This window comes from Gymnoscopelus microlampas (genome assembly GCF_963454915.1).
Source record: "Gymnoscopelus microlampas genome assembly, chromosome: 2".
NCBI lineage: Eukaryota > Metazoa > Chordata > Actinopteri > Myctophiformes > Myctophidae > Gymnoscopelus > Gymnoscopelus microlampas.
This window is the reverse complement of record NC_139939.1, coordinates 41,332,215-41,344,393: the sequence shown is the minus strand read 5'-3', so window position 1 is coordinate 41,344,393 and position 12,179 is coordinate 41,332,215. Positions and strand designations below refer to the sequence as shown.

General features: G+C 43.0%; 2 protein-coding genes across 2 annotated transcripts in view; both read left to right on the top strand.

The window, feature by feature from the left end:
- Window positions 1–407, top strand: part of LOC311055261 (uncharacterized protein) — a gene marked incomplete at its 3' end in the record, with an annotated part of 3,678 nt that extends 3,271 nt beyond the window's left edge. The window contains exon 3 of the mRNA XM_084071386.1: window positions 292–407. Within this exon, the coding sequence (XP_083927512.1) occupies window positions 292–407 (116 nt within the window). The remainder of the gene's footprint in view (window positions 1–291) is intronic.
- Window positions 408–767: 360 nt separating this feature from the next.
- Window positions 768–12,179, top strand: part of LOC311055251 (nucleosome-remodeling factor subunit BPTF-like) — a gene marked incomplete at its 5' end in the record, with an annotated part of 49,916 nt that continues 38,504 nt past the window's right edge. Inside the window, 10 exons of the mRNA XM_084071374.1 lie at window positions 768–778; window positions 1,504–1,555; window positions 2,402–2,570; window positions 5,191–5,454; window positions 5,853–6,062; window positions 7,208–7,411; window positions 8,550–8,716; window positions 10,901–11,077; window positions 11,419–11,600; window positions 11,834–11,965. Of these exons, the coding sequence (XP_083927500.1) occupies window positions 768–778; window positions 1,504–1,555; window positions 2,402–2,570; window positions 5,191–5,454; window positions 5,853–6,062; window positions 7,208–7,411; window positions 8,550–8,716; window positions 10,901–11,077; window positions 11,419–11,600; window positions 11,834–11,965 (1,568 nt within the window). The remainder of the gene's footprint in view (window positions 779–1,503; window positions 1,556–2,401; window positions 2,571–5,190; window positions 5,455–5,852; window positions 6,063–7,207; window positions 7,412–8,549; window positions 8,717–10,900; window positions 11,078–11,418; window positions 11,601–11,833; window positions 11,966–12,179) is intronic.

The following is a 12,179-nucleotide window of genomic DNA, read 5'->3' as shown; positions in this document are numbered from 1 at the left end:
GTTGATTAACTAGGCCACCACAAACACAGAAGCACCCCAAGGTTGAGGTTATTGAATATTACATTTGCATTTGCCCTACATCAGGACTTAATATATTTGCATATTGTCAGTATTTAGACGTATAAGTCAGTATTAGAAGACACCATAGTTCTTCATTTGAGCAGTTCTGCTTAGCAACTGAATACTCCATCTTCTCTATTGAATAAAAACTTGCATAGATGAACTCTCAGCATGCCCTCTACAAGGTGTGTGTAGCATTGTAATGTCAGCAGTATTGGGTCCATACGTTAGCATATTATCTCGCTATTGAACAGTCCCAGATGGCATGGATGCTGGGTCAGCAGCCGGTAGCCCGCTACATAAACCATAAAAAGGACCGTGGATCACCTCTACAACAGAGGATTTGATCTACTATATGAGCCCTGGGCTCCTCTATCATTGGATCTCGCTCCCCTGGCTCCCACTCGCCACCAAATCTCAGCAGGTGTTATCATGTAATAGATCTTCGCTGTCCCCGTGGAGAGTGTGTGTGTGTGCGTGGCTCTGTACCTATAAGCATTTTTGCGAGTGCATAACACGCGCCGGTGTAGGAAGCGCAATCACAGAAGTGGCTGTTTGTCTGTGTAGGCCTACATTTTATGTGTGTGTATCTGTGTGTCACTGCAAGCGATGTGCACAGTGGCAGGTTTGTGTGAGTGGGTGACTGAGCGTGCAATAAATGTACATGCATGGATGTTGGATACATGTGTGTGGACTGTGTGCCCACCATGTGTGTCAAGTGAATTCCTGGGAGGATGCTGAAAAGACAGTATTGTGAGAAGAAGGTGTCCCTGAGGCCCCGTGGTCCCTGGCAGGGACCATGCTGTGCAAAAAGCTGTCAACCTTCCACTTTTGGGAATATCTGTCTTTACCACACGTATCTTTAGGCCATGTTCTAAATAAATAAGCATGGATCACCCCTGTGCCAGGCACTACAGCATGCCCTGATGTATTTTCACGCGAAACTGAATGAGAAAATGTGTGACTTTTGTAATTTGCATGCGATATCGGCAACCCAAAGTTCCAGTTAGCTTGGCTGAATTGTTTTTGTTGCACCTGCATATTCCCTTAGTGTTCTTCATGAATACATAACATTTGTATGTGTAATGAAATTGAATGTTAACAGCTGAGCATCAGCGCATGCATGTGCAGTTGTGCACTTGTTCAGCTATCAGCTTGACCATAGATGTTTTAAAACATATAGAGTGTTTACTGTTAGCAGGGACACGGCAGAGCTAGACTACAGGAACTAATCAGCACTGTTACATAAACTCTGTTTCAAAGAGTTGGACAGTGTCAGGTTAAAAATGTACCTGTAGGAATTTTCTATGGGTAAACTCCACTCTCCTGATTGTAGCTGATGCACCTAAGTGCATAATCTTCCTCTCTCTCTCCTCACTCTTGTCCTCAATCGCCTCTCCCATTTTTTTCCCACCTGTCCTTTCACGCCTGTCTCGGCTACAGCGAGGAGGAAAGTGAGCAGGAGGAAAAAGCCACCTGGTACTACAGCACTAAGGTAAAGGTTTATTCTTTACAACCATTTTCAGACATTTCCATTCCACTAATGAATATGTCATGTTTTGTGTGGTTGAGGATCGTTGCCCCCTGCTTTTTTTTTTTTGTGATTAGGAATTTTACCGAAACGCTGAAAATAATATATATATATATATATATATATATATATATATATATATATATATATATATATATATATATATATATATATTAATGTGGCCAATGGCGTTTCTGCGCTGTTTCTTTATAACACATCACTTATGCACAGTGGTGTAAAGTAACTAAGTACTCAAGTTTTTACTCATTTACTTAAGTGCAACTTTGTGGTATTTTTACTTTACAGGAGTATTTAAAAATGTCAATACTTTTACTTCTACTCCACTACATCTCAAATGCAAATTTACAATTATTTGAAAACTTTAGTTACTAGTTACTTTGCAGATATAAAATACTATATTATAAAACATACATTAACCACTTTAGCCCGATTTCATAACGTGTCTGCGACGCGTTGTGAGCTTGTAGATCTGCTATTTTCAAATATTTTAGTACTTTTACTTTTGGTACTTTAAGTACATTTTGATGCCAATACTTTTGTACTTTTACTCAAGTAACATTTTGAACACAGGCCTTTTACTTGTAACAGAGTATTTTTATAATGTGGTTTTGCTACTTTTACTTATCTTACATATCTGAGTACGTTTTCCACCACTGCTTATGCATTGCTTTGATAACATTCCCTTTACCTCCTCTTCTCCTCTCCCCTTTCTCCTCCACCACCACCTCCACCCTGTGTGTGACGCTTGTCTCTCCCTCTTCCCTGTCCTCCGTGTGTCCTGCTCTGCAGGTCCAGCTGGCGGAGGTTATCGACTGCATCGACAAGAAGTACTGGGAGGCGGACCTGAACGCTGCGCTGGAGGAGATGAGAGACGAGATCCATGTCCACATGGACATCACCGAGGACCTGACCAACAAGGCCCGTGGCAGCAACAAGTGTTTCCTCACCGCAGCCAACGGTATGGTTTGTCTGTAATGGAGAGTGCTGTTGATAATGAAGGAGGGAGGGACCTTAGGGAAGCAACGGCGGGATTCAAACCCAGGCCACAGCATGCAGTTTTGGGTACACACAGCAAAACTCTTGAAGTTAATTAACACTCAGGATTACACTGCATACATCTGGCTCTGGAGACAAAAGCTCCTCAGCCCCTTTTCCTCACAATAGATCATTGTTGATGCAACTGCAAGAGCGGCTCTGTGTTCTACAAGATCCCGCGTGCCGCTTTCTCTCTCATTGCGTCTGAGAGGGCGAGAAGGGTCGCTTTTGTGTCCTCTCAACTACATTTTCTTTCTGTGGCTATATCCTATCTCTCTCTCTTGACTTCTTTCTCTCTGTTGCCATTTATTTTTCTGTCTTGTCTTTCCGTGACTCACAAACTCACTGACACACTTCTGCTCTCAGACTCGCTCACTGTGTCTTCTCCCCAGTACCAATGAATGCCACCCAGTCATAGATACGTAACTGAGCCATAGGAACCAGCACTGCCATTATGTAACCTAAACCCTGTTCCCGGCCTGGCAGCCCTCCAATTTCCCCACAGCCCTCTGCTCCTTCCACTCTGCCAGTATCCAGAGCTAGAGAGAAGCATAGCGCTCATTTCTTTGTGCGATTGTAATTTTTAAATGATTGTTAATAAAGCAGAAACATATTTAAATAACATTACATTGGAGAGTAGGAGAAAGTCTCAAGAGGATGGATTTGAACCGGGGACATTGCAACGTGATTCTGCGGTACGCGCACAGGGCTTAATTTCTCCCTGAGCACAATGAATGAAAATGATTCTTTTTTTGTGCGTCAATGGTGCGTCAAAGCCGAGATTGTGTATGGAACGCCAACCACCAGACTTCAACTCTAGCAACAACACACAAAAAAAAGACAACTTGAAAATGGCTTTCATTCATCTGGAAGAGGGAAATCTCACAAGCACCTGCTATGCAATGGAAAGAAATTGATACATATTTCCTCCATTCCCTTAACCAGAGAAGTTTGATATCTGTTAAACACTGCATATCCAAGGTTTATGTGTTTTTGGGACTGTATCCAGCTGTGCATGCTAATACTTTAGCACTGCATGTTTATTTTGAAGCTCTGTTGTCATGTAGTGGTGTAGCTGTCAAAAAGTAGCCATCAGTCAAAATGGGATTTAGCCCGTTTCCCCAAAGTGTCTCTTTGGCAGCTCAGCCATGAGGGTAGATGTCACAAAATACTTAGCTTTGCCAGTCTGGTTCCACTCGACTGGCGAATGTCACACGATTGCACTATCGAGGCACACACACACACACACACACACACACACACACACACACACACACACACACACACACACACACACACACACACACACACACACACACACACACACACACACACACACACACACACACACACACACACACACACACACACACACACACACACACACACACACACACACACACACACACACACACACACACACACACACACACACACACACACACACACACACACACACACACACACACACACACACACACACACACACACACACACACACACACACACACACACACACACACACACACACACACACACACACACACACACACACACACACACACACACACACACACACACACACACACACACACACACACACACACACACACACACACACACACACACACACACACACACACACACACACACACACACACACACACACACACACACACACACGAAGCCAGATTACATGCATGTAGTCGTGTATGTATCATTGTACTGACAGTTGACATATAGCATGAAATGTATGCTGTATATATTTATTTCTTTTTTTAGCTTTATGTACACTTGAGTTAGATTTTTGTTTTGGATGCCCAACTGAGTGAATCCATCCATCCAAAAGAAAGTGATGCATATTGATGCATACCTTCCCCATGGACACGCACTCACCCACTCCCATCCATACATTTACCTACACCCTGTCAAACTATTCATTCTGCTTAATTCAACTCCATTCAAACTTACTTTCTTTTCACATACTGGTAATTCTTCTGATCTTAATGAATTTGACACAGGCTCTTACTGTTCATTAACTTGATTTCTATTGCAATTTTCAGTACTTACGGTAAATAGAATGTGGCTGCGAAAGGGCTTTCCCTACACAGTTAATTAAACTAAGATGTGTATATATAGATAGCTTTATTGATCCTGTGGGGGAATTACAGTTACAGAGGAGTTACAGGGGCGTTACAGACACAGAGTAAGGAAAGTACTGTAGAATACAGCAATACAAAGGTAGGTAATAACAATAAGAAGCACCATCAATAAAGAACAGTATATAAAAGCATACATGCACAATGCAGAAAAACAACTATCCTGCACAACCTCGCAGTATCCCGCCCAACACAAAGCAATGTCTGTCAAACCGTGCAACCAGTATAATCAGTGCAAAGAAAAATGACGGTGTCCACAGTGCAATCAGTAACTGTGAAATGGTCAGTTCCTGTGTGAAAACTAGTTTTCAATACATCAGGGTGGTCACACGTACCACGCTCAGCCCTGTTAAAGGCATCGTCCATCTCTCTCTCTCTGTCCAGATGAGATCCTGGACCGGATGCGGGCCAGACAGGAGGAGGAGCTGGAGGAGGTGAAGAGGCGTGCCGCAGAAGAGTCCTTAAAGGCGCGTCTGGAGAGGGAGAAAGAGGAGGTGGACGTGGTAAAGGAGGAGGGGGAGGCCAAGCTAAAAGAAGAGGGAACACAGGAAACGACCACGGTCAAGGAGGAGGAGGTGAAGGAGGAGGCCAAGGATGGAGACGAAGCTGCCTCCCAAGAGGAGACGAAGGAGGCCCTCAAGACGACAGGTAAAACAAAGTATTTTGATACAATTTACACAAACCACAAGAAAATGTCTTAATAATCATCAAGTAAGATGAATTCTCTGTAGAATAGTGGTGGTTTTATATAGACCATGCCTGGCGTCTCTCCGTAATAATATCCACAGGAGGAACTGTCCGTAGCAGGTTCCGGTTTAACCGGTTTCTCATAAAAAATGATAAAGTTCTACTCTGGCGTCTAAGGATACCTGCACATCATTGTATTGTAGTGAGATATGGCATGATTGCAGTATTGATTTAGGCCTATTTGCACATTGGTTGTGAGCAGTGTTTACTGTCTCTGTTGTTCCCAAAAGTTGCCCATGTACCTTTTATTATCAACTGAAGATTGCCAAATGTATAACATTGCTGCCGTTGATCTGTAGTCGCAGAGGCTCCACCTACTGGTCAGGAGGGCAATTGCAGCAATAGTTTGCCAGAGGGATCTAAACCTTCAGCAACTGCAGTTCCAGCTCCAACCCTCCCCACCAGCGAGAGCCCTAGCCTGGCCACGGAGGCTCCACCCCACCCTGCCTCAACCGCAGGGGCTGTGGGAGAGCAACTTGCTACTGCAAAAGGCATTGAAGAGAGCCAAGGTATACAGGACACTCCAGGATCTGTTGCTTTAGTGGTGAAAATTTGGACAAGTTGACACCAGATCAGCAACTCCATGCAGGATTGTATAAACAAAGATGCACGCTAGTTATTGGCACATGGTCTCTGGCCTTGCTTGTTCTTTCACACTTTATGTGCTTGGGTGTCTTTTACCAGTGCTATCTCCCCCCCAGTCTGACCCTAAAGCCACATGTCTCACCGCTTCCCCGTTCATTCCACTTGGCTGACGTAGTGATGTTCCTTACATTTTTTCCTCCTTGAAATAGCTGCAACGATTTTGTGCACCTTTGATCACTCTGCTTTCTTGAGTGCTTGCAACTTTGGCTTTCGCTAAAAACGGACGAAAAGCAGAATGCATGAAATGTCATTGTCAGCGGTGAATGGCGCTGAGCTTCCGCCAGTTAGGGACTCACCTGGTGTAATTGTTCCTTTCACACTAACCAAGGCTTTCTTGGTTAGGCTGCTTTCATTTTACACAGTATTCTCATTGGAGAACAGGAGCCTTGCTGATTCACATCTGTTTTGTTTTCATAATTGGCAAGTGAGCCTAGAAGCTGCCATCATCATCTTCCATCATTATACGGCATAACATTTGGAGTGTTCATTTAACGCTGAGTTAACACTCTGGATTTTATGGTGTAGTCCGTCAGTACTGGCATGCTCTGTGTACAAGCTGCACATGGTGGTGTTGGTGCTTGATGCTTTCAGCCTGCTTGGCTTTTTTATTTTGATCTCTTTTTTGATTAGGCCAGGCTCTGCCTGCTACACTAGCCCATTGCTTATCTGACTTATATTTCCTATTTGAGTTATTGGGTATGTGCACTTCTTCCTGCTTATCACTAGGGGGAGCCCCAACCTTGCCATTTACTTCTTGAGGCTGTCTCTCTAACTGAGGAGGGAACCTCTTCTTGTGCTTGACCTGCAGTTGAGAGGTCATGTTTGGCAGCTAACCTTGTCTGGCTCTCATTCACTGTAGTGCATTCATGTCAGTGCCGGGGAAATATTGTGTCTTGCGGAAACCTTTTGTAAAAGAGCCATTAAAGGCGCATCAGATGTCATTGCATGACAAACGACAGTAGGTAAAATGCAAGCCAAACCTATTCTGTGTTCCATCTATGCTTTGCAGCAGAGAAACCAGCAGCAGAGAAACCAGCGTCGGAGTTGGTCCCGCTCAGCGGGGAGGGGGTCCCCAGCCTGAGCCAGCCGCCACAGCCCAGCGAGGAGAACAGTAACAGCAGCACGGGGCTGGGGGTCCACCCCAGGTGCCCTGAGCCCCCTGACCTGGCTGATAAGTCCTCCCAGTCATCCCTGGCCAGCCTCGATGACACAGGTCTGACCCGTCAGCAACAACACCGTTCTGTTTTGTCTTGGGGGTCACATCCCTGTGACTTCACCTTTTTATAGCGCAATGACGCTTTGGTAGAGGTTTGGGTTGTATAGTTATTTTGTCATGATGTGACTAGAACAATTGCCGATATCTTGCTCCATTGATTAGAAATTGATATTCCAAAAAAGTCTTCACATTGACTTACATTGCACGGTGAAACAGCTCTCATTGTCACTCTTAGCACATAAACAAATGCAAACAAAGCTGATTCTGCCAATATTTAACATCACAAAACCCCAAACAGACTTTGTTTTTGTAATAGAATGTTAACTTGATTTTACTATTTGAAAATCTGGATCCACATCTGTATATTCAGTCCAGGTCTTCTTCCTAATACAAATGGATCAACATGAAGTTGACATTGAATTTTTTTAAATTATGCTGTACTGGTTTTGTGATGTTCTATAATGGCAAAATCTGCTTTGCTTGCGTTTGTGATTAAAAGATTGACTTTGAGAATTCACTGATCAATGCTAGTCAATGAGGAGACTATTTTTGGATAAGCAATTTCTAATCAGCGGCGAAAGATATCTCTTTAAGTGGACTAGTTGCATCATGACAAGGTAACTACACAACCCAAACCTCTACCAAAGTAGACTATTGGGTTCCACATTTCCACTTGGAACAGCGGAAATGTTTCTGTCCTACTTATAACAGTGTTGTTATATGTTGAGCTGCACAAAGGTCACTCTTCACTGTGACACAAGTGAAAGCACTCATTAGTATTTGAGTGTATAAGTGTATCATATCTTAACTAATGATCATTTTACAAAATGATCGTGTGCAATATCTTAGAAAGCATTAACATTTGTCCGCAAAATATCGGTATACATATTGCGATTTTGTCAGTAGTCCAAATGTTAGTTTGTGAGCAATTCATTAAAATGTATTTCCCATGAAAAAAGACTGCTAAAATGTTAAGGTTTTTAGATTTGATACAAGACTAAATTCCAAAACAGTGGTTAGCAATTAGCATTGCTTTTAGGAGTGATGTAGTACATTTTACAGAATTTTACACTCTGACCTATATTCTCATTATATAACGCTATACGTGACCTGTAAATCTAACTTTTGTTTCCAGGTGAAGGTAAAGACGGAGAGACGCCGGGGCCTGGTGGTAAGAAGTCTGCGTCCACGCGAATGGTGACACGGCTCAGGAACCCTGAAAGTAAACTGAGCCAGCTCAAAAGCCAGCAGGTGGCCGCCGCTGTTCATGAAGCCAACAAGGGCTTCAAGGAGGGCAAGGAGGTGAGAACCATGAATCTGGTGCAGTGTCAAATCATGTATAGATGTTAAAGTAAACTTCCTAAATGGAGAGTGTATACAGTGTAACAAGCATCTGTCCATTATGTTACATCACACTGTGTTTGGCAGGGTGACCCAACGGACAAGCCAATGGCAGAGCCGTTGTCCTTCCAGGCTAAGGGACGTAGTCTGACCTTGGTTGGCCTAACAACAAGTAATGTTACCTAGCCAATTACAGAGCAGTAGCAGTATGAGATGTTAAGTTGACCTTACAACTGACATGAACTAGCCAATCGCAGAGCTGTCGTGCCTCCACTTTGGCCTTGCGTGTTCTAAAACGTAATAATCTGTTCAATACGGTGCAGCTAACAAGTAGACTGACGTTTCGGTCTTTCGACCTTCCTCAGAGTCATGATTGATGACTCTGAGGAAGGTCGAAAGACCGAAACGTCAGTCTACTTGTTACCTGCACCGTATTAAATAAAAGGCCTAAACTGTCCGTGTTGCTCCAGCGTTCTTCTCTTCTGCTATTAGTATCCCTACACTTGTGACGCACCGGACTGGCCGTTTAAGGCTGAGGCGCAACGGTAGAATCACTTTTTTGTGTAATAATCTGTTCGTCCCGATCAAGTTCTTTGCTCCTGATTTGAGTAAGTTAAGCGAGTACGTTTTCTACCAGCAGTCTCAATTCGATATTTAGTTTCCGAGATAATACGGCTGCTCACAGCTGCATAGTGTACTGTAAACTGCAAGTAGACTTCATTAAATTAAGTAAAACCACACCAATTTAGGTAAAATATGCTTGACGCCCCTTGAAACACTCACATTGCAGACATTATACGTTGCTGTCAGACTGCTTTCACTTTCCATTACTAAATTACTCAAAACATGTTATTTTCAAATTTGTCATACAACCACTCCAATTTAGGTAAAAGTATGCTTGATTCCCCTTGAAACACTTGCATTGCAGACATTATACGTTGCTGTCAAACTGCTTTCACTTCACCCAGAACATGTTATTTTCAAATTTGTCATGCTTGGTCTGCAACACTACATGGCTATAATTAAAATGTTTCAAGACAACGTCTTGTTATATTGTGTGCAAGCTTTACCAATGCAATGGTAGATCAAAAAAGGAATTATCATCAGCACTCATCAGCAGACTTGTCATATGACGTCACACTGGCCACATACAACGTTCGTACATACTGACAACCGACATGGCGCAGGATTCAAATTGTGTATATATATAGATTGTAGTCAGAGAAAATCATAGAAAAATGGGGGCCTGTACATTGCAGACATATCATAATATATAATAATCAACATCACATATGGATCTAGGCAAAACAACAGGGTTAAATGGAGTGCAAAGAAAATAATTAAATGCTACAAAGTAACTGGGATAGCAGGCCAAAATCAAATCTACATATCTATCTACGTGGCATATTTGAACAAGTATCCAACATACACTATATTTGGATAACATTAATTGCATCTACGGCCCTTAGGCTTGATTAAGGTTGATGTTTTTTTGTTTTATTTTACCGCAAATAAAAGCGTCCACCTGTATGAATGAGGCATCGCCAAATTAACAGTTTGATGTGAAATATTTGCGATGCATTTTCGCATTGTTTATTCATCACACTATCCGTGTGCAAGATGGACCTTAAGGGTCTAAACTAATGGTGGCGCAGGAGTAAAGTTCCTGCCCACCACCGTGAGACGGGTTTGAATCCTCTGGAGTTGCATCCTCCCGGTGAAACTTCTGACTGTCAGCTGAAAAGAGCCAGTTGGCGGTGTCACTTGTATTGGAGGAGACGTGGTTGTCTACACCCTCCCCAAAATCAAATAGCAGGATTCAGCAGTGACAGGGACGACATAGGGGGAATTGGCATTGTCCTGACTGAGGGAGTGGGGGGAGTCTGGGGGGTCATTCCACATTTTGGGAGCCAGGAGGGAGTAGAGTCTTGGAGTTTTGTAATGATGGCCAGGTTGTCGTAAAATAATAATATCTGGAATTTATTATTGCGATTTTTGAAGTACTCAAAGACACTTTACGCAGAGGAGAGGACTAAAAAAAGAGAACAACTTAAAGGGAAGGGAGGGAGAGATATCAAATTGCAATAATTCTTTATCAATGTTGTCGTTGAGTTTACTGTGTTAATAGATTTATTCATCCCTCAGGTGCTGGTAGTGAACGCGCAGGGTGACATCACGCGGGTCAGCACACGCTCCAAAGAGGTGGTGATGAAGGGAACCATTAGCAACTACTTCAAGTTGGGCCAGGAGGGAAAGTACCGTGTCTACCACAACCAGTACAGTACCAACGCCCTGGCCCTCAACAAACACCAGCACAGAGAGGTAAGCAGGCTGGCTCCCCTACAGTATTGGCTTACATGTTAAAGGGATAGTTCAGGTTTCTTGTTAAATGGCTGGCTAGCTAGTCAGTAGGCTGGATGTGCAATATCTGACCCAAATGTAAAAACCTGAACTATCTTCGATATTATGTTTGATTGATTTGTGAATGAAATTGCTGAATGAAACCTCTCTTCCCTCTGCTTCCCTCCTCACCAAATGACCTTTGGTGGTGGTATTCTATTGGCTTTAAAATTAAGCAACTAAAATAAAAGAAGGCAATTTTACCAGCTCTCTATGCAGACCCAACTGTGACTAAAACCCAACTTATACTTCTTTCCGACCAGGACCACGACAAGAGGCGGCATCTCTCCCACAAGTTCTGCATGACATCAGCAGGGGATTTCAAATGGAACGGCTCCATTCATGGCTCCAAAGTCCTGACCATCTCCACGCTGAGACTCACCATCATCCAGCTGGAGAACAACGTCCCTGCACCTTTCATGCATCCCAACTGGGCTTCGCACCGGTAGGGAAGACAGTGAAGTTTAGCATGCATTTAGAATGATATTTGCTTTTTTCCCTTTGATGCTGTAAACATAGTCAGTACGCGGAATGTACAATATCTAGAATCTAGAACACGTACCATTTACTACCGACTGATTTGTATCTCCTTTATAAACATGTAATTTAAAAAAGGTTGAGCAATAATAAAACCAAAGCTAAGTTGTTGTTTTGGTTTCTTTTTCTTTTTTTGGACAGGACCAATTGGATCAAGGCAGTTCAGATGTGCAGTAAGGCCAGGGAGTTTGCCCTGGCTCTGGCGATCCTAGAATGTGCCATTAAACCTGTTGCTATGCTGCCAGTCTGGAAGGATGCACTTGGTCACACCAGGTACACACACAGAACCAAGATTGACTGGCATTTTCTCTATCTCATAACCCTAGGTTTTCTTCTTTTTCTTTTTTCTTTTTTATGAGACAAATTAAATTTAAAAGCAAAATATTTGAAAGCATTTCAGAGGATGTTTTCTAAGTTTTGAGTGCATGGACACACACAGGATGTGTGGCCAAGCAGGGCCAGCTCTGCAGGCCGAGGTGATCAGTAG